The sequence below is a fragment of the Peromyscus leucopus genome, chromosome 5 (assembly GCF_004664715.2).
Source record: "Peromyscus leucopus breed LL Stock chromosome 5, UCI_PerLeu_2.1, whole genome shotgun sequence".
Lineage (NCBI taxonomy): Eukaryota > Metazoa > Chordata > Mammalia > Rodentia > Cricetidae > Peromyscus > Peromyscus leucopus.
In genome coordinates this window covers 65,632,462-65,655,836 of record NC_051067.1, presented here as the reverse complement: position 1 = coordinate 65,655,836, position 23,375 = coordinate 65,632,462, and the positions used below count along the sequence as shown (strand labels likewise).

The following is a 23,375-nucleotide window of genomic DNA, read 5'->3' as shown; positions in this document are numbered from 1 at the left end:
ACACCTTAGCCAAACTTGTTTTCGCAGCACCCCATGACTCAAAGGCCTCCTTAAAACTGTCAAAACAAAATTAATTTCAATTTACTTGGGGGAGGACTTAAAAGACACACCGGGGAGTCGAGCAGAAAGTGTCAGAGCATCAACTGAGAACAAAGGGCTTCACAGCTGCCAGTAATGGCAGCCCCGACTCCGGAGCTGGTAATTGCACTGTTATGTTGTGGAAAGAAATAGGAGTAGGGGTGAGGCACCCCTGGGTGGAAGGCGGGCTGTACTCCTCTCTCCCAGGAACTCCTCCTGCACTGCCAGTGTTTGGAATCCGCTTGGTAATCTCTCAAGGGGACTTGCCCCGACGTTCACAATTTACCAAGTGTCAAAAGCAATAGCTTTGAGGGGGGAGGCAAAAGTGGAAGAGGCGTTTCTAAATATTGGTTTCATTTGGAGTTCAAAGTGAATAAAATTTCCTTAAAATACTTCAGAGCACTCTATCAGCCATTTGAGATCCCATTTCGCCTGCCTGCTTTCCCCTCTTCGAGCCCACGTTGCCCTGTGTCTCCCTCTATCCCTGTCTAAACAAGCCTCTTTCTTTCCCCACAGCTCACTCTCTCCCTCATGTGTGTTCTCAGTGATTTGAAGGAGTTGGGAGCTCCTCACTCTGGCTCCGAAGTCAAATGTTAAGTTTGCCGGAGTTTTGTTAGCCGACTGGTCAGTGTGTTGATAGCTTCAAATTGGTCACAGAGGGAGGACACAGCACTGGAATCCACAAATGATATGTATCGGTTTTATTTTTTAGAACAAACTGTTAAATAGTTGCTTGCACATCATTGAACATTTTCCCCACCCTTTCCCATTCAGAAATTGTTCCCTTAAATCTTCCTATCTTCTTGACCCGCTATCTTCTTTCATTGTCCTAGCCTTGCATTTGACATTTCCTTTTTTTCCTCCTAAATCATTATTTTATTCCTATGTGTGTTTTGTTTGTTTGTTTGTTTGTTTTGAGACAGACTGTTGCTATGTAGTTCAATAGTTCAGGATGGTCTCAAACTTCCAATTCTCCCATCCCAGTCTCTTGATCCCAGTCTCTTGAGTGCTTAGGTTATAGGCACACATTATTTAAATTTCTAAAATAGATTCATGAAGCCAGTGATGTCGTGTTGCATAATCACTCTTTTTAAACTGCATTTTTAGAGATAAGCATCAGATAATTATCGGGGATGAAAATCACCTTATGCTCATCATAAACGCAAGAAATGAAGGAGAGGGAGCCTATGAAGCTGAACTCTTCGTTATGATCCCTGAAGAAGCCGACTATGTTGGGATTGAGCGCAACCTCAAGGTAAGGCTTGAATCCAAGTAAATTTTAAGTCTGATCGACAAGGCTGAGTCTTTCCTCTCAAAGAGACCAAAATGGGGCCTTCCTCTGCCTGCCAGCTCATAACAGCAATGCGCCAGGGAGAAGATGGGCTACGGATAGTAAAGTCCCTCGTAGCCACACTACAAAGATAACGCAGCCAAAGGCCAGGAGCTGAAGCAAGACAGAGGCAGCTGACTCATTTCCCAGGCTAACCCGCTCGCCTCACTGACTCTGTCTGCAAGCCTTGTTTTGAGTTCCTTTAAGTTCTGAGCAGATCACAGGAGGCCTGGTTTTTATTACTGGTGATGGAAGAAGAGCCAACCAGTCCTGCTGAGCACTGATAACAGCCTGAACAGGAATTGGAAAGGAAACAAGTTCATTTGTCTTTCTTCTTAGTCCACATTTTTGGGACTGTGACCAGGGAAGGGCCTGTTTCTTCCTGGTGTGCCAGTCCTCAATGTCACTGTTTATTGAAAAGGTACCGTTGCTATTTATGGCCTCCCGGATCGTTACCAGAACCCAACTCTTCCCATTCAGTGCGTCCTGGGAACCTGTAGTATTCTTAATCACTTTGTCTGGAAAAACATTCTGAATAGGCCAGTGGGGCACATGTGTAATCCCAGAAGCCAGGAAGCTGAGGCAAATGGATCCACAAATTGAAGACCTGCCCGAGCTACATATCCAACTAACTAAATTGAGCAAAACAAATAAGCAAGCAAGCAAACCAAAAACATTGTCATAAATCTTTGATAGATTGACAGGTCCTCCATTTCAGAAACATGTGAGACATTCAATTAAGGGCAGAGACTAAGCTTCACATTCTTTCACAGAAGTAGGAATAGCATAGACACTCCATAAATGCTTGCTGATGGATTTGTTTAACTAAAATTTATTATGTGTCTACCACTTTCTCAAGACCACATTTTCTATTTTCACAACCTAATGATTGAGCAATGTCATGGAAAGTGATCCATGTGGTGTGATGCTGTCATTGTAAGAGCTTTTAAAAATGTATTGAAAGAGCCTGGTGTAGATGAGCATCCCTATAATCTAGCATTTGGGATCGAGAAGCAGAAGGATCACAAGTTCAAGGCCAGCCTGTACATAGACTCTGTCGGAAGGAAGGAAGGAAGGAAGGGAGGGAGGGAGGGAGGAAAGAAGGAGGAGAAGGAAAGGAGGAAGAGAGGGAATGAAAAGAAGGAAAGGAAAAAGAAAAAATAGGGGAGAAAAAATTCTCGATTTACATGTCTATTCTCATGGATTCTTGTTTTAGTTGAATTATTTTTTCAATTTAAAAAAATTGAACCAAACAGCAACCAAGTAACCTTGACACTTAAAATCATTATACATTTCTATTGAAGGAAGTGATTTAAAAGCATCTACACTCATCAAGATGTGTACCAAGACTTCTCCTGTCAATTACACCTCAATAGAGTGATTTAAAACAGTGTTGTGGAAGTGTTCAAATCCATTCTCATCAGCGGGAGGACAGTTAGAAGGAAAGTCTCCCCGCTCTCACCATGGCATTACCCCTCTCCACTGCAACCATCAGCATCCCTTGGTATTCTGACGTCTCCAAGGAACGATCTAAAATCTTCCCACTTTCTCCTTCCCCTAACTATGGTGCTTTTATGCTTGTTTCTCTGTTAAAGTTTTGTTTTTTTTTTTTTAGTAAATAAAAAACAGGGCAAGTGTAGCACTCATTCAACATCTCCATGGTGTTCAGTGGCCATTCTGAATTAGAAATGTCATCTAATAATAAAATCTCTGCAAGCAAAGAGAGCAAAAGAGAAGGAAGGCTGAAGAGATGGCTCATGGGCTAAGAGCACTAACAGCTCTAACAGAAGACCTGGGTTCAGATCCCACCAATCACACTGAGCAGCTCATAGCCACTTGTAATTCCAGCTCCAGGTGATCTGACAGCCTCTTCTGTCCTCTACACACACACACACACACACACACACACACACACACACACACACACACACACTAAAAAGTCTTTTAAAAAGAGAGAGAAGAAGCATGTCACCTACAAATGCTTACATACAAATGATATATAAACAAATACAAACATATAACTTAAATGTTTTTTTAAGAAAAAAAAAACATTTCTGGGTTCCCCTCAAATTTTTGTTTTTATTCCCTACACATCATCCCAGAGAGCCCTGACTTTGTTTTTGAAAAGCATCCATTTTAGAATGTTCTTTTACCAGAACATCCATCCAGTTCCCATTCACTTTGTTGCAATGGAAAACAGCAGAGAGCCCTTATCACTGTGTCTTTAATTATAAACATTGTAACAGGCATTATCCATAATCTCAACTGCCAGCGGACCCTTTTTTCAACCCTCTGTCAATGTCTCTTAGGCAGAGATTTTATGGATCTCCACATCTTACATGATTAAACTGTGTTGTTCTATTCTTTCATTTTTTAAGGAGTTTGAGGTTTGGAGACTTCTGAATCTAAACAGCATAGAAATTTTTATCGTATAAAAGGTTTGTCTCCTGAGGAAATACAGTATCTTCTGATAGTAAGTTTTGATATTCTATCTCGGGAAACTTTCATCTTCTAGAAAACTGGAATTGAAAGACCTATCTATATGCATTGTGTTTGTAGTTCCACATAAGATCAAATATGTGATCACTACTGAACTCCAGAACTTGTCATTGTCTCAAGCTGAGGCTCTGTATCCACGCAAAAACTAATTCTCTATTTCTCACCCTCTCCATTAGACACTCTCTTACTATACATCTCCATGAGACACCTCATTTACATCCCCACTCAAATCCCTCCAACAACCACCTTACCTTTGCCATCTCTACAACTAGACTTCACTCTCCCACATCCACATGGCTCATTTTCTGTCTCAGAGAGTGGTACCTACATACTTCTGGTATCTACTTCTTTAAGTCAACCCCAAATCTTCCTAGTCCTCATCCTTCTCCCTAAGTACTGAAATCACCACTGCCTTCTTCCAGGCTGGCATAGCTTAGAGCAGAATGTTACCTGTCTCCTCTTCCACCTTCCCATCTCCCCCTCCAGCCTTCTCTTCCATCTCCCCCTCCAGCCTCCTCTTTCATCTCCCCATCTCCCCCCCCCCCAGCCTCCTCTTCCATCTTCCCATCTTCCCCTTCAGCCTCATCTTTCATCTCCCCATCTCCCTCTCCAGCCTTCTGTTCCATCTCCTCTTCCAGCCTCCTCTTCCATCTCCCATCTCCTCCTCCAGTCTCCTCTTCCATCTCCCCATCTTCTCCTCCAGCCTCTTTGCTACACAGAAACCATCATTCTAACAAGCACGTCTGACTGTGATATTTTCTGTCTTGAAGTCCTCATGAGTTCTCCACTGCTCTCTGGGTCAAATCCTTCAGAGGGTCAATCCTTCCTGCTCGTCCTTTCCCTATATCTTCAGCCTCCCTATTAGCTGTTCCTTCATTCACCCCCATACCCTTAATTCCAACTGGATTGAATTTTTGTTCAGTCCATCCCTCCAATGTGCTCTCTTCTCTGACACACTAGCTCTGTAACTTCACCCTCTTTAGTGACCTTATTTCTTTATATTTATCCTTCAGATCTTCATAACAATTAAGACCTACTACCAACTGCAGGTGGCTAATAATGAAGACTATCAACACATACTGCATGGTTGTTGAGGTCTGGGTACCACTCTGAACTCTTGCATGCATTGAATTTGTTTGATCATGATATTGACCTTGTAGAGAAGAATCAAATTTGTTCTGGAGTTCATAAATAAGGAGACGTGTGCAGTGTGCTCAAGTTACTTAGCTGTTGCATTGCAGAACCAATCACATCTCACCTGTTTTGAACTACCAGTAAGCTCTTTTCCCATTAGCTTAGTTAGATGCTACCTCCTCCAGGATGTCCTCTCTGATTGCTTAAGTATGTATGCATACCTTCCTTAAGTCCTATTTACTTTTTAACCAAAAAACCCACTGAACTCTTCTGTAATTTCACTTCCGCTGCTTGCTACAATTCACCTGTTAGAATTGTTACCATGATTAGAAATGCAATAAGGGCACAAGGTCTTGTTTACCTGCTAAAGTACCAGGCCCAAGACAAATATTTTTAGTGAATGAATAAGAGAGTGAGTAATGCTCTAAGAGCTATAAATGGATTAGAGCAAAAATGTCCCTGGAACCACTGAGAAAAACAATCTAGAAATGTCTAGAAAAAACAACTGGTTTCTTTTTTCATCAGAGAGAGAGGAACTAAAGATTAAAAAAAGAAAGAAAGAAAGAGGGTAGAGAGTAGAGGAAAAATGTTTCTTTCTTTTTCTTTCTTTCTTTTTTTTTTCTGGAGCTAAGGACCGAACCTTACTTGCGCTTGCTCTACCACTGAGCTACAATTGATGTCAAAGAACTATTTGTAGAGAGCTGGGAAAATATACATGCTGGGACTGGCAAGATAGCTGAGCAGTTAAGAGCACGTTGTTGCTCTTGCTGAGGAACTGGGTTTGGTTCCTAGCACCCATATGTTAACTTGAAACTAACCATAAATCCAGTTCCAGGGGATCCAATGGCTTCGTCTGGCCTCAGTGGGCACCAGGCAAGCAGGACACATACATACATATAGGCAACATACTCATAACACATAAAATAAAATAAATATTTTTAATTTAAAAATAAATTTTTAAAAAGTGCATGTGACCTTCCACCTTCAAGCAAGTCAAACATATTAACTAAAGAAACTAAATCTCTGTGTTACAGCCAAGGGGAACATGGATACTTCCAAAAGCTTTTCAATTTTGTTTTGCTTTCATGATTAATAATCTCAGTGTGAAACATCTCTGTTTGGTTATTCTTAGTTACGAGTTCTAAAGACCAATACCCAATAAACCTACCTCTGAGTAAAGAGATTACCAGCTTTGGAAAGATGCCTTTTAGATGTGACAGCTACCCCCATGACCTCTGCTGACTATTCGTAAAGAACTTGTGTTAAATCGAGTTCAGCCAAGTATCAGCCACTCCGCTCAAACCCACTAATCAGACAGTGCGTGTCTACCTGGGTAATGCCCAGAGTGGGCACCTCCTTATAGTCACTTCTTAGGAGACGATGTGTGAGCTGCTTCTGCCCTGCTCTGTGCTTTGTGCAGGCTCTGCTCCAGACACCGAGATGGGGTCAGTGTTCAGAAGCCCTGCCTTCCTAATGCTTACAGTCTCAAATACATCGATTAGAGAGTTCTTCATGTAGAGACTAGAGTTGTTTTGTTTTGTTTTGTTTTGTTTTGTTTTGTTTTGTTTTGTTTTGTTTTGGTGAGGGTTGGTGAAAATCCACCTTCACTCTCCATCCCAATTCTCTTTCCATCTTTCAAAACCTGATGGTGTATAAAGTTGAAAGGAATAGGGAAACATTTTTAAAGCTTTTCCTTGTAAACCTCATATTGTTTCCTTATATAAAATCCCAACAGCACTAGCAGATGAGTGAGTGATCATCACAGTCGAAAGCTTTATCTACTGACTTCCTAGAAGTTCCCCAAGGGTGCTCCATCATGAAAGCCATCCATATATCATCTTAGGGGATGAAGGTGGCAAGCCACGATTTGATGGCATAGAATGACTTAGAGTGAAGTGATGGAGTCATGTAAGAAGTTGTCAAATACACCCTCAGGTTTTGAAAGCTGGAAAGAGAATGGGGATGGAGAGTGAAGGTGGATTTCCACCCACCTAGGAAGACATCAGTCGGACTGGGAGGGGCAGAAGGCTGCAAAGAATGCTCTCTGTGCCCTGTTGTCAACTGCCCAACCCTGAGAGTTACCCAGATGAGAAAAAGCACCTCTTCAAGCTGGAGTATTCACAAATTCTAATCCAGATGGGGTGTAGAGAGAGGGGCATAGACAGGAAGAACCAGTTAAACACAAATCGTAAACACTAATCAGAGGACACAGGGTCCAGTAGAGGTGGGGACTATTGAAGCAATGTATGTATAGCACATAGATATAAAAATGCCCCAATAAGGGCTGACAGAGGATTCAATGGTGTCATGCCTGTAACTCCAAATCCAGGGATCCAACACCCTCTTCTGGCCTTCAAAGTCACCTAAACAAATGTGTGCTTACAACACACACACACACACACACAACACACACACACACACACACAAACACACACTAATAAAATGTTTTTTTAAAAAAATAAAGAAAACACCATAACAAAACTCATCCCTTTGTATGCTAATCTAAAATCTTAACTTTTTAAATTACATCTTAAAGATTTGAAGGATCTGACATATAAGATCTAACAAAGGGGTCACCTTAAACTTCCTCTGTGATGTGTAGAAAACTGGGTTCCGGGCAATTCCCCTACAGATGACCATGGAGACATAACAACTGTGTGCATCCCCATAGTTTCACTTTTGTTGTAGTAATATAAGGAATAAATCTGTTTGCTCATATTTGGTCACTTTTTCATCTCACTGTTCTAAGTTTAACATTAAGATTAGTGAAAGTACAAAATGTCCACATAAATACTGTTGGAACCTCTTATTCCTCAACAAAACATGTGTTTACACAATTTCCCCTAAAGTTTAAGTTGTACTTTCTCCTATGGTTTTTGCTCTTGAGTCAAAGGTACCCTATTGGATTAACTTGGTGCATGACCCACACAGGTGTTTGAAATCAAGGGGAGCTCTGAGGCCTCCCACATCGCAGGCAACAGGATGGAATTCATTCTGCCCCTGAACTCCACAATGGTGTTCTTTTCCTGTTGTAGGGACTGAGGCCACTGAGCTGCGAGTACAAGATGGAAAACGTGACCAGGATGGTGGTGTGTGACCTTGGGAACCCGATGGTGACAGGAACAAATGTAAGCGGATACTGGCATTCCTTACTGATCTCTGACTAATTGAATTTTATAGAGGACTAGTGGAAAACTCCCCAATTAGCACCCAGCAAACAGCAGCTAAAACAGATTGCCCAGGAAATTCCCGGCATAGAGGGATTTAGCACGTTAACCTAGGTGGAGTGATAATGGCGGGTCAAAGCCACAAAAGGACCTATGCTATCACATACTTTCTCTATAGACATCACATATCACATCTTTTAGTCACAGCAAGTTGGTGGCAACATGTGTGCCTCAGACTTTTGCCTTTGATTCTTTTAATTCTAATATAGATTTTATTTTAAAACTACAACATTCAGTTAAAAACCTGTAAAATAAGCTACTTTGGAGGGCTAAGAATGTAGCTTACTTGGTAGCACGCCTGCCTAGCACACACAAAGACCTGGGGTTCCATCCCCAGCACCGTGTAAACCAACCAGAATGCAGTCACATGCCTGTAATGCCAGCACTCAAGAGTTGATGGAAAGAGGAACAGAAATCCAAGATCACCCCCAAGCTGCTGTGAGTTCAAGGCCAGCCTGTGCTGTATGACACTCTGTCCATAGAGGGTGGAGGACAATTTTAAATCATTAGCAAAGAAAACTATTTTCCAATATGCCAACTGGATGAATATCGTACTATTTTCATATTAAAAATAGTCATGCTCTGGTTTGTAAATGGTCTTTACTAGGTGTGTGTTTGAAAAATAGGGGTAGAGAGGAGGCCCAGCAGTAAGAGTGCCGCTTTCTTCCAGAGGATTAGAGGTTGGTTTCCAGCACCCCATGGGGTGGCTCACAACCAATTATAACTGTAGCTCCAGTGGGTCCAACACCATCTTCTGGCCTCCATGAACACCCGAACACATGCGCACACACACACACATACACATACTCACACATACGCACACACACACACACATACACATACTCACACATACGCACACACGCATGCATGCACAGAAATCAATCAATCAATTTTAAATAAATAGATTTGAAAAATAATACAAAGATCATCATAGTGGAAGGAAGATAAGCCGAGTACTGATCTTGTGAGAGAACAGAGAGAACAGGCCTTGACTCAGGATGACATGTAGGCAAGAAAGTTATTTTATTCAACTACAGTTTAACTGTTCAACACCAGCACCTCATAATAAATATAACAGTGGCAATTTTGAAGCCAGGCAACAAATTCTGAAATCTGAAAAAGTTACACAATTAAATCACCATAAAGAGAACTTACGTAATCCTCTATTTAAAATTGGATGTTTCTGTCATCAGTGAAATGTTCTGTTTGAAAAGAACTTTGTGAAATTTTACGATTGCATCGGTTTTCATAGGGACACTCCTGGGTGGATTCTAAACAGTGATGCCCCTTGGCCATTCTTTAAAGGGGGCTCTAGGCTCAATGCTTCTATCCTGTGTATCCCTGGGGAGGGCCCAGATTAGATTTCAAAGGTGCTGATAATTCTAGCAAATCAGTTTTTATCTCACTGTTTCACAAACTTAACTGCATATCTGCAACTTCTTAAATAATACCTCTTCCCAATTTTCACTCCAGGACAGTGTACATTCAAATAATAGTTTTACCCCTTTACACTATTGTATTGAACTGGTCTTGGGTATTTAAAAAATGTGGCTAGTTGGAATCATGTAAACTTACTTCTTGTATAAAAAATTAATTCATTAACTTAACTATTTTAGTGCAAGTCAAATCCCTGTAACAGATTACTGTTAGTTCTCATGGACTGAATGGCCTCTGAGTTCTAAGGCCATCACTAGAGAATAACTCCTTTAATGTTATCTTACTGCATCTCACCGATTTTCTAGACAAGGACACTCTGGCCTGGAAAAGTCAAACATGCTGCCTTGAGTCACACTGATGATGAAAGGCAGAACCAAGATTCCAACCAGGCCTGACCACAAAGCCCAAGTCCTATCTGGTCTTTAACGCTGTAGAAAGTACTTGAATGAAAACTAGTGAACACCAGATGGATGTTAAAAAGAAGATATGACAGACAGAATGGGACATTTGCCCATTATAATCCTTTTAGTTAGAAACTAGCAATTGTTTTTGCTAGTTTTCAAGGAAATAAATCCAACCACTCAATGTAATATAAAGATATTTAGCTAAAAGACAAGAAGAAACTAGTTTGACATGAGGGTGACAACGTCAGTGTCTATAAATAGGGTCCCTCATTCTCCTTCATACTGAGAGTGTTAAATCTAGAGTGCAGACAGTCTAAAGGTACCAATAACTGTGACTAAAACTAGACTAAAAGCTGCCCACCAGTGCCACACTGAGAAAGGGGTGGAAATGGCAGTGTGGTCTGGACCGTGGAAGTGTTTATGTGAGAGGCTATCAATCCATTTTACCAGCAAATAATCTTGAGAAAGCAGGGAAGTAAATTGTTTAGATTCATTTATCTCTGGGTCCCTAGTGGAAGAAAGCTAATTGGTTTCTTATCTTGCCCCTTAGTGCCCTCAAACACATCGAATTTTATTGCATTCTGTTTTGGTATAAAACATGTTGATTCACTCACTTCTTCATTTTTTTTTTTTAAAAAAACACTCTCTGTCCATGGAGTGGAGCAAATTGCAGATGGAAATGCAGTCTTGGTATTTTAAAAGATTCAAATAAATAAATCACCGGGAATAATTATCCCAGGCCCAATATTTAAAACAAAAAGTTTTCAAGTGACTTTCAGTTTTAATTTAAACTTGTCAACTTGGTAATCGGAAGTCTGACTTCTGATTTTTAAAGAGAAAAGTTGTTTACATGTAGTTGTTGGTGATATAAAATAGTTTTCATATGCTGATAAAGTTTATAACTTGCAAATTTCTCCCCCAAAAGAAAGACAGATAGGCCAAAAATGTTTTAGTTAATATTTTGTCATGCATATTTTAGTTAATATATAATGACTATTTTGAAATTTTATTTTATTTATTTATGTGTATGGGTATATGTGAGAAAGTATGTGCCACATGTGTGAAATTACTCACGGGGACCAGAAAAGAATGAGCAGCAAGGGCTCATTAACCACTGAGTCATCTTCTCTCCATCTCCTGCCTGGGATGCTTACCAGTAGGAAATTGTCATGTCTTAGTCTGTCTTCACTTTATATGGATTGTTCTGTAATAAGGACCAATCTCAGGCAGCCTTCATCACAATATGCTGCAAGTGTACACAAGGACACACTCCCATTCTTTCAACTATTTTTATCACACCCTTCTTGATGTAGCCCCATAAGTCTGCTACTTAGTAAACACCTGATAAGATAATATAGAAGTGCATTATTACTATGTAACAGGACACTTGATATTAGCAACATTGTAGGCTGTGTAAAAAAAGAATAATAATGGAGACAGGGGATAAGGAAGGAAAACGTACCTGTCTTAGGCCATGGCAGCAGCCAGTTCCTTACCTCTCTTATCCTGAGTTATGAAGCCTGAGTTTTCAGAAGCTCTTGAAGTAGAAAAAGCAATACAAAGTAAAAATAAAAATCTTTCAAAGAAGAGAAAAGAGCATATGCTGAGGTCCAACAGAAAACAGACATGTTTGAAATTGTAAAGTAGTTCCTCACTGGGGCATAAAGTGTTGCACATCCTTTATAATCAAGACTCGTGTGCTCTCCCCAGCCAGGTGCTTTGGGGCCAAGCTGGAAACCAAGTGCTGGCGAGGCAGACACAGAAAGATCCCTGGGCTCCAGGTTCAGTGAGAGATCATGTCAAACTAAAACAGAAATAAAAATGAGGTGATGAGGTGGGGAGCTATAGAAAGGGAGGTCCAATGTCAACCTCTGGCTTCCACATATATGTGCACATGTACCTGCACATATATGTGCATACACACACAAACATTTACGTGCACACATATAGCCCAAACACATCAGGTAAGGACCATGGGAAGGAAGAGTTACGATAAATGATTGTATGTCATTCCTGTAACTTTGGCTTCTTGTTGGTAGCTTTATTCTCACAGTGCAATAGCTGTGAGGACAGTTTCTGGAATGTGCCTTCCAGAGATTGGAATTCCAGTCCTGCCCTTTATTTGTTCTGAGCCTGGATCAGGGCCCTCGGTCACTCTAATCCTCAGATATCTATTAGATTGGAGGATGTCAACATAACTGTCCTACCTAAGAGAGTTTGTGGTTCCTGAGATAAGGCAAACAGGGCATAGAACAATGCTTGGACGACCATGTAGCACCATAGTGTATACAGATGGTGTCATTGTGCATATGTTAGTTATCATCTTCACTTCCTCGTCCAGATTCCCCCTGGGCTCCCTTTTCCCCTATTTAAATACCTGTTTTCAGAACACAAAAATATTAAGAGCACTTTTTACAATTTGGAAAATAAAGGAGGACAAAGGAATCCACACAACCATAACCCCAACCTGACAACATATTCTCCTGGAATAGTGTACTCCTTAAAGTACACGTGCACTGTTCTTAACATATAGTAATTTTTGCTTGTGTGGACTTTCCAAACCACAGCTAACATACACGGCACACAGAACTCTGCAACCTTCGTCTTGGTTGAGCATCTTTATATTAGAAGTATCGCCTGCATTATTGCGTTGGCTTCACAGCTGCGATCTCTACAACTACTCCCTCATCCATCACACAGAAGCATCGCAGTTCTCTAAATCTTATGTTTGTGTTGTTAGAAGTTTTGCATCAGAGAGGTAGCACAAGAGGGCAACAAGGCTAAACAGACAGAGCCCATGTGTGCGTTGGACTGAGTCTTCTGGGCCCTGTGGTCTCCTTGCAGATTTCCTCTTATCTCCCAGACATCCAGAGGAGAAGATAAAAGGCTGTGATGGTGGTCGGAGTAGGGGTGGAGGGATAACTAAGGGGAGACTGTCACACTGTGGATAGGGTCCTCCTGTGAATACCCTTGTGTCTCATGTATGTTGTGTTTTGCTTTTAGTTTTCTCTGGGCCTCCGATTTGCTGTTCCTCGTCTCGAGAAAACAAATACAAGCATTAACTTTGATCTCCAAATCAGAAGGTTGGACTTTGACATGCTTACTTTGTTGACAATCATGAATGAAGAGATGCACAGTGACATATATGCCTTGTTGCCAAGCACCTGCACATTAAAAGTTTTCCTAGAAGTAGAATCTAGATCTCACCACCCCATTCTTCTCACCATTCTCAATCATTTCAGCTTTTTTTTTCTTTTGCATTTTGAAGGAGATTAAGGTCAGGGTGTAAAATAGTCAGATTTTATCTTGAGCAGCTCCCCACCCCTGTTGATTCACCTCCACTTTTCCTCCTTCTGGACACAGAACTTTTATACTATACTGTACAGGACAGTACTATACTATACTACATAGAGTTAGGCACTAAACCTAACCTTACTCTGTACTCAGCAGGCAGTCAGATAATTCCTGGGGGAAACATGGGGAAAAAACAGATCTTGCAAGTAAAATCTTGCCATCTCCTAAATGTTCAAGAAGGACTCAGACTCTGGATGGTGTGGGTGGCAGTTCCGTGACAGGTCAACATGACCTAACACTGTGTGGGGACCAGGCCCTTCTCTAGCAACGCTGAGCTATGCAGACAGCTGCCTACCTGTCTTGTAGATGACCTGTCCATGGATCTGGCCACAACCTTGCCCTTTCATGTCTATTCTGTTTACTCCTTTGTGGCCAGAAATATTTCATGAGCAGGAAGACTTACAGAGAAATGAAGTAGGCAAGTCGGGGCTTCCCAGATTCAAACTCCAGCCCATTGTAATGGAATCAATTGAATGGTTCTAGACTCATATTGAAAGAAAAGGAAATGGGATGGAATGGATGTGATACGATATAATTAATATATAATACAGAATAATTGTCCTGTACATGAAACATTCTTCATTGAGAAATATAGACCTAACAATATGCCCTGCCAAATGGACTATTTTTTTTTTGCAGTCAAGCATTTAAAAAGCTTTAAAAACACTGATATCGATGGCACATGGATACTTTTTATTGTTTACACTTTGCCTAGCATGTGGAATCCATTGCTGTAGTCAGGCAAGTGGCTGTAAAGTTGGTGTCTATTACTTGGTTGTCAAATACTATGTAATTTACCTTAATATAAGACAAAGGGATATTAGAGTATGACGAATTTTATAATTACTCTGTGTGGTAGAATACTTTCTTAATAGCCGCATCAGCTAAAGGTTTGAGAAAAATCTTAGGATAAGAATATAATGGATTAAATCTAAATGTGGTACCCACTCCATCTCCCCACCCCCACACAAAGCTTTGATCCAGCTTTCTGGGGATAGGAAGTCTTCAAAATGGCCCAGAGCCTCCCTTCTTACCTTAATTAGCTTCTTGACTGTAATTAGCTTAATTAGCTTCTCACCTTCTTGAATGTGTAAGTCTTTTTCTGGTAAATTTTAGGATTTTAAAATTTTACCTGCATTAGAGATGAGATGAAAACAGAATTGATTCTCCTGCAATAATTCATTTTATCTAAAGGTTATTAAGCCAGTTCTTCACACCTACCAAAACATATATTTCCCGAAAAGTTCACATGGCCCCCAATTCTTTCATATTTAAAATCCTGTGACTGCATAGTACCAAGTTTTAAACCTTAAAGTGAAGGCACTGACATCACCTTAGACAGAAACTGAGGCTTCTGTTTCTCCCCATCATCATTGATGTCATTGGTCCTTCATGGGTATAAAGCCTTGTGTTACAGACATAAAGCCATTTCTCACTTGGGGAAAGATACTGCTCTTGTAAAAAATGAATTCATTGATAAAGGGTTGAATATGGTAGAATCAGAAATGATGACATGGTTAACATTCACCTTCTTCTAAAAACAAGTCATGATCATATTCCATTTCTGCTCAAGGCAATTGTAACATTCTTTTGAAAATTATAAAAATGCAGAAAATCTGGGATATGCATCAGGGGTCAAATTCCCATAATATTTGGGAAATAAAAAAAAATTTGAGGACACCTTCGTAACAAAGACTAAAGTATTTGAAGGTGTTGATCTGTATGCTTTGCTGGCTAACTCCAAAGATAGAAGGATTCACAGAGGTAGCATTGCATTCAAGTTAAATAAATTAACAAAAAATAAATTAATCCAATGCTCCACAGTCTGTACTGTGTTATCATGCATTGATTACCATGGTCCACAATGAGCACCCTTTTGTACATGTTAAAGTCAGAAAGTAAGTTGGCTTTGTACATTAATCCACTTAAAGTATTTCCTAGTACCAAATATTGACATGAAATGGTCTCTCGAAGCCCTGTCTCTGTACAGGGGACTTGCTCTCCTCCCTGGACATAGTTCCACATACACACATGTCTTTGTGAGCATCCTTGAAGTTGCTTTCTCAGTAATGGTTAAATGGCATTTATAATGTCTTCACGGGCATTCTAAAGGCCAGAAAATATAGAAGGAATATTATGAAACAGGAGACAACAGAAAATGGCATTGAACTAATAAAGAGAAAAACAACGTCCCTTTTATGTGACATAGGCTATAGTCATTCCTTCTATGGAGCTAGGGGGATGGTATAAATAGCCCAGGATCCCTGGCGGTGATGGATTGCTTGTTTGCATGTAGCTATGGTATTAGGGAGGGAAGTTTCCTTCCAGGAAAGATGTCAAGGAAGCATCTGAGTTATATATCAAGCCAGATCCTTCCTTACTGGAAACCTTGTCAGCATTGCCACAATACAAAGCAAGTGTTCCACCCTGGCATACTGTGAAGGAGCAATGCTTATTAAACAATCAGGGACTGAGCTATGTCAGCCATTGCTCTTGCTGAATCTCAAAGGAGATGGCCAGGGGAGATGGCTCAACAGATAATGATACCTGTTGCCAAGGCTGATGACCAAGTTTGGTTTCCCAGGACCCACTTGGTTTTAAAGAAGAGAACCAACTCCTAGAGTTGTTCTCTGACTTCCATTCCCATGCTGTGACACACACATACATATAAATGAATAAATAAATAAATGTAATTTAAAAATCAAAATATCCTCTCACAGCCTCAATTAAACTCAAGTTCAAAGACAATTTTCAGTAATTGAATTTTTGTATGCTTTTTTTTAAAGGGGGGGAAGCACTTCCCCCAGATGTGGCAATAGTGAAATTAGTGGTTGAAGACGAGCCTTTCACTTTGAGGTAGAAGTCCCTGTCGATTCCTTCACAAGCTTAGCAGGGTTAAGTCCCCTTCAGGGAATGAGCCTGACATCAGCCAGTTTATGTCTTTACCAGTGTTTGCAGTTTAAGTTGCCTTATCAATAAATACCACTGGCCAGGACTTCTCAAAGGCATTTTGGAAATAAGCCTGTCTTCACCAGTTGGAAGCAGAATTTTATCCACCCTTTCCCAAGCCCTCGCTGGGAATGCATCAGAACACCAATGCAAATCTACCCCGTTGCCATCTTCACAGTGAGAGCGAAGCTTGCCCACTGAGTCTAAGCGGTACTCATGAGGACCACAGGGCAGGATTTCTCTTCTTACAAACCTGGCTCTAGCCACCACCTGAAGTGATAGTTCCATCTCTGACTCCGATGAAAGCACAGAGGGGCATGAAGTGTGGGTGGAGCTGCATCCAAGGACCAGACACTGCATGAGCCTCTTGGGAGTTCTATTTAATTTTTCTTAGAAGCCCTGACTGCTTACCATGTATTCTTTTTACAAAGTTCAATTTCCTAATTGATAATTAATTAGCTTTGCTTGAGGAAAAAACAGCAAACTTAAATTTTTCTGCCACATTCAAAGAGGAATTATGAAACTCATCCCCTCTTAAGACTCTTGAAGCATTTCCCAAGCATCCATGTGCTCTGAACTGCATACTTACACAATACGCAGCTTTCTTGTGCCTCTCCGTGCCGTAACTGGGCTTTTAATCCCCCTTGATCTTGCCATGGGCAGCCTATGAATATGAAATGACTGTAAATACTTATTCTACATATTAATATTAATATATGTTAACTTAAGAAATAAACCATGAGGAAGATAAAATTGCTGACAAAACAATGTATGGTGTGGCATGTTATACAGCCAAACCCAAAAGCTTTCTCGGTTATGTGCTGCTCTGGATCGTTTATGCCAGGTCTCCACTTTATTAGCATGGAAAATCTGGGGTTGACTGAGCTGTCATTTCCTATCTGAATGGCACTGAGCATGATGTGTAGGGAAGTGAAAGAATTTGTCTGAGGGAGAAGCAGGAACACAAACGCAGTTCAGTGCCCCTTTGGTTTATTCTAACTAAAAAGTATTAGCTTTTTTTTTTTTTCCATCTCCATTGTGCCTCCAAATGAGGCATCGCCCCAGGGACAGCTGATTGGTTTCTATAGATCCCCAAAGCTCTTAGCATCTCCCTGGACAAATGGTTATGATTTTGTAGAATAAATACCATTGTTTTTCCAAGTGATAAAGTTGGAAATGTGGTTTGCTCTTGTGATGTACAGAATGTTTCTCATGATGGTCAGAAAGCATACTGAAATTGTGTTGTCGCTGTGTTTTAGCTCCAACAAGGACAATCCAGACAGCAATTTTGTGAGTCTGCAAATCAACATCACTGCTGTTGCTCAAGTGGAAATAAGAGGGTAAGTAGTAAACCATTAAGTTTAGCTTTTGTATGTAAAGACTTAAAATGAAGTACTAGACAAAACTACATGCAAGATTCATGTGACTGGCTTTCATCCTTCCTACTCAGCATTAGACCATCAGCAAAATAAACCCTAAATAATAATTAAGTCTAAGGATGGCAAAACAAGGTCACTTAATTACCCAGACCAAGACTTTTGTAACCAAACTAAAAATACCACTAATGAGAAACTAAATAGATAGATGTATGATTGTCTAAAAGAAAATCCTCACCCTTACTGTAATTACTTTAACATGGCAGCCATTTAACCTTGCCTCATCTCATCGTGAGAATAATAAACTGCTAGCTTAGATGTGAGGGTCAATGGCTTTGTGTTCTGCATCCTGTTCTTTCCATCTATCCCATTCTTTGAAGAAGGGGCCAATAAGGGAAGAGAGAAGGAGGAAGGTCAAGAGAAGTCTTTGAATGACTCCCAGCTGGGAAGCCATGCTTGGCAGAGAGGGAAATTGGACTATAGAAGTTCTTTTCTTATACATAGGTAGATTTTATTGATTTTGTTACTAGAATTCTGCTTTCTTCTGATCAATAACATACTAAAAGTCTCAACTGGTATTTTAAACCCAATTATCCTCAGGCTCCAGATCCTGCCTGCCTTCCTTTCCCACAGGTCTTAACTGATGCTCACTCCTCCAGGCTGACAACTGTGGATCTCTGCATGTATAGACATTTCACTTTGCTGATCCCCTCAATGTACAAGTCAGGGGGCTATGACCGCACAGCTAGAAAACACTGGAAGCTAAAATATAACTACAGTCAATATGTCTCAGAGCTCATCCCCCAAAATGGTGATGGTACCCTCATATGAGACAGTCTTTTGAACCTTGTTCTATTACCTTATTAATACATGCTACTGTAGGTTTTTTTTAGTTCACATAAATGCTTGTGAGACTTGCCATTTTAAGCACCTATGCTTGTAATTCATCAGCTTATTTGATACAAGATTCCTTCTCCATATCCCCAATTTTTAGAACTTTCCATGCACATCTTCTGGTAGTGTGGAAGAATTTTAGCAAGAAGTATGTTAAGAAGTGGGATTTCAAGGTCAGATAGAGTGTGGTAGTCATTTACTGACTGACACCAAATTATTTTAAAATTATTTTGACCAAATCCATTCCCAGAAGAACTGGGTGAAAGTTTCCAGCCACTATATAATTAACTAATTCTCAGGGTGGGTGAGAAGTAGTGTGTGGCGGAAGACCTAGCTTGTAGTTCCCTCATTCCTAAGGGAAACTGAGATACTTTTTACACTTTTGTAATTTCGTTCTTCCTATCAAGGTAAACTCATGTTCACGTTTGTACTAAATATGAAACAACAATAATTGACTTTTTTTCTTACTAACAGAGATTTTTTAACACTTATCTTGCAGGAAGTGCTGTGGAGCTCTGATTAGAGTTGGTGGGACTCAGTTCTCTCCTCGTATGTGGGATCAAACTCAGGTCATTAGGCGCTTTCAACCACTAGCTGCCCCACAGGAATTCACTTGTGACCACGAATGTGGACATTAGGCTGTCAGTCAGTCATCCTGTACACATCTTTCCATAGCTGACTGGATTTCCGGTTTGTTTCTAAAGTCAAGTTTGAGACATAAATTACATGTTGTAAAATCCACACTTTGGAGAGCCCTGTTTGTAAAGTTAGAATACCAGGAGACCATGGAAAATAATGATTGCTTTGGGATCCTTGGTAGCCAGCCCTTCCCCCACTACCATACCCTAGCATCTTGATCTATTTTTTTTTTTGTCACTGTTTCCAGAATGTCACAGAGTGAACTCATTCAGAACAAACATGGCTTCTGATTAGCATAAAGAATTTGAAAAACAGCCATGTGCTTGCATATATATCAGTACTCTCTTTCTTGTTATTGCTGAGAATATGCCATTGTATGGCCACCCAATGAATGATTCATTCCCATTTGGTGACCATATAGGTTGTCTCCATTTTGTACCAATTAAGAATAAAGCTGCTATGAGTATTCACATACAAGTCTTTGTTGGGACATTTGTTTCCACAAATGGAGCTACTGAGTTGTATGGTAACTGCATGTTTTAAGAGTTTGCCCAATTGCCTTACAGTAGGACTGAAGGGCTGAGCAATGCCCTTTGTGCATCCCCATGAGCAATGCAAGAGAGTCCCATGTTTCCCATCTCTGCCAGCATGTGAGACACACACACACACACACACACACACACACACACACATTCTAGTATAATAAATGTGGTTTTTAGAGTCCATTTGCTTAATGACTAGTTATACTGCAGATGTCTTCCAGTGTCGTTGGCCACTAGTCTCTCCTCTTCTCATGAAGTACTTACTTCAATATTTCATCCGTTCATTCATTATGGAATTGTTTGTCTTGTTACTGAGTTGTTAAAAACCCCCTCACATGTCCTGGGTAGGAAATACTTGTCATACATCTGGCCTTGAAATAATTTCTCCCCGTGTGAGGTATGTGGCTCTATGTTTTCTTAGCAATGTTGTTTAAAGAATGAAAATCTATTAACAGATTTTGTTATGGTTTGTGTCCTCGCTGGGTCATAGTTATCTCTCTGAAGTCACACCAAGCTGTGTCCTTTCCTTTCTCCAATGTTAAGCTTTATGTTTAGGTTTTCAATTTCTTTTCAGTCAACCTTTGTGACTGGTGTGAGTGAGGTAAGGCCTGAGGTGCATTTTGCTCATGAATATCTGTTTCTTCTTGGCCTTTTTGTTGAAAAGCCCACCATTTCACCCCCTTCATTACAGTGGCACTTTTTTTTTTTTTTTGGTTTTTCGAGACAGGGTTTCTCTGTGTAGCTTTGCGCCTTTCCTGGAGCTCACTTGGTAGCCCAGGCTGGCCTCGAACTCACAGAGATCCGCCTGGCTCTGCCTCCCGAGTGCTGGGATTAAAGGCGTGCGCCACCAACGCCCGGCCAACAGTAGCACTTTTTAAACAAATCATTTGTTCAAATGTAAGGTTCTAGTCCCAGATGTTTTGCTCTGGCATATAGCAGGCATGATAAGTTTTGAAATAGAGGAACACATCCTCATGTTTTGGCAAGCTTGTAAGTGGCAGTAACATTTTGTTGATTTCCTAAATTTTTTATTACATATTCATGTTGCCTGTGAACAAAAATAGTTTTCCCTCTTACTTTCCAAACTGGATATCCATAAATTTAGCCAACTACAAAGTTAAGGATCCCCCAAAAGAACAGTGCTCTAACTTTTTGTTGTTGTTGTTGTGTTGTTTTGTTTTTAATTGTCAACTTCTCACCTGGGGAGAGGAGCCTCTACTGAAGAATTGTCACAATCAGGTTGGCTTGTGGCTATGTCTATGACTGGTTGATTGATTGATGTGGGAGGGCCCAGCCTCCCTAGGCTCCTAGATGTCAACACCATCCCTAGACAGGTAGCCTGGGCTGTATAAGAAATACAGCTGAGCAGAACCCTGGGAGCTGGCCACTGAAAGCACTCCATCATGGTTTCTGTTTCATTTTCTTCTTGAGTTCCTGCCCTGACTTCCCTCAGTGATAGACTAGTACCTGAAACTGTAGGCTGAAATCGATCCCTTCCTTCCCAAAGTTGTTTTTGGTCAGAATGTTTTATCATAGCAATAGGAAGCAAATTAAAACAAGCGCCAATATTTCTACCAGCTGCTTACAGATCCCATCCAAAGCTCTCAGTCTCACAGCAATAAGTTACTGTTGGGGACAAATCAGATTAAGGTCATCAAAGGAAGACTGATATAAGGGAAGAGCCGGACAAGTGTCAAACACTGGCTTCTCTTTTTCCTTGTCTGGAGAGTATGAACTCTTACTTCGCAGTACTGATGTGTAGCAACATGCAGGGCCATACCCTCAGGGGCAGAGTTTCATTAGTCCTTTGTAAAGAGGCATTATTGATTAATTGCCTGCTCACCCAAGTGATTTCCATCTCCAAGCTGACTGAGATGTTATGACCAAAGCTCCCATATAAATTGCACTGTTGATCTTTCTGGTTTGGACAACCTCACAGTAGTTTTTCTTGTTGGAATATCTAGTGTGTCCCAAAGCCTCAGACATACCTTGTCACTTCTAGCAGCCATATGACAGCTTAGAAATTACCCTACAGAAAATGCATGCAAAGGCCAGACCTCTTCTTGGACTTCTTGAATGCCCTTCTTTTGTTTTTCTTCTCCTGTAGCAAAGACTAGGCTCCCTAGTTCACAGCTGAATAGATGTGGGACAAGGAGACAGCTTTGCTCTATTCTCACTCATACAGCCATTCAGTGTTTCAGGTTTAGTCTGACAATAACTTTACAGTTTTCATAGATGACCTTTACCAAGTTCTAGCTGTTTCCTTTTGCATTTTTTTTTTTCTGGAGAACTGCTAGAATGAATACATACTCAGTTCTGTCCAGTGCTTTGCCTGTGCCTATGAAGATGATTAAATGGTCCTGTCTCCCTCTCCATGGGTCCATGAAAACTGTGAACTGGTTAATTTTTGTTTTGGAAGTTTAAACACAGCTTGCTTTCTGGAGAAAGCTAGAACTGTGCTAGTGACTTTAACATTTATGCTCATGAGAAGTATTGATCTGTAATTTTCTTACAATATCATTTTCTTTTTTGAGTGTCAAGGGATACTAGATTCATTGGATGTATTGGAAGCACTCTTCTGACATCCAAGTGTTCCTAACTATGGAGCATCTCTCCAGCCTCAGCACCAGAACATGCATTTTTCATGCCTGTGGGGTTTATCCGGACTCTTCTGCCTCTACAACTCCACCCTTCAGAAGGCAGAGTATGCCTTCTGGAATGTGTGCCTGAGTGTCATCCTCTGTCCCAGCCCCTTGTCTTCTCTTGCCTCCCTCCTGCTGAGGGCATATTCTCCAGTTTGGGTTTCTTATTCTTGGCTCCCACTTCGAATCCTCTGCTCCACCAGGGCAGGAAGTCCTGATTTGGGGGGAGGGGGCTGGCTAGCTCTCCTGCCCCTCTCTTGACTCAGACTTCTTGCTACTGTGCCTCTTCAGGCCAGGGCCATCGTCCTCCATCACCGCCTTGTTCTGGGGAACACAGAGGAGGACTCTACCATCATCTGGCCACACTTCTCTTTCTGCTTCTCTTCCTTTTTGTCTTTTTTGTGATGTTTTGTTTTTCCCTAATGGGATCTCTCTCTCGTCCTCCCTATCTCTATATTTCTCTGTCTGTCTCTGTGTGTGTCTGTCTCTCTGTCTGTCTCTCTCTCTTTCTCTCTCTGTCTCTCTCTCTCTTTCTCTCTCTCTCTGACTCTCTGACTCTGTCTCTCTGTTTCTGTCTGACTGTCTCTCTCCTAGTTCTATCTAGAAATTCTATCTTTGGAGATTTTTCTTTTAAAAATATTAGCACTATATATTTTTCTTTAAAAATGACTTTATCAGAATCCACTCCTAGTGCATGAGCAGGCTTTTTGGAGCCCGCTACCTATGGCGGGACACCCCGCACAACCTTGAGGCAGGGAGGAGGGGCTTGGACCTGCCTCTACTGAATGTACCAGACTCTGCTGACTCCCTGTGGGAGGCCTTACCTTCTTGTAGGAGGGACAGGGGTTGAGAGAGGAGGCCAGAGGGGGA

At 40.9% G+C, this 23,375-nt stretch overlaps 1 protein-coding gene across 1 annotated transcript in view; it reads left to right on the top strand.

The window, feature by feature from the left end:
- The window catches only part of Itga8 (integrin subunit alpha 8), a 175,347-nt gene that overhangs the window by 103,145 nt on the left and 48,827 nt on the right, over nt 1-23,375 (top strand). Inside the window, 4 exon segments of the mRNA XM_028870532.2 lie at nt 1,186-1,333; nt 8,077-8,169; nt 13,113-13,192; nt 17,672-17,752. Coding sequence (XP_028726365.1) covers nt 1,186-1,333; nt 8,077-8,169; nt 13,113-13,192; nt 17,672-17,752 — 402 coding nt within the window.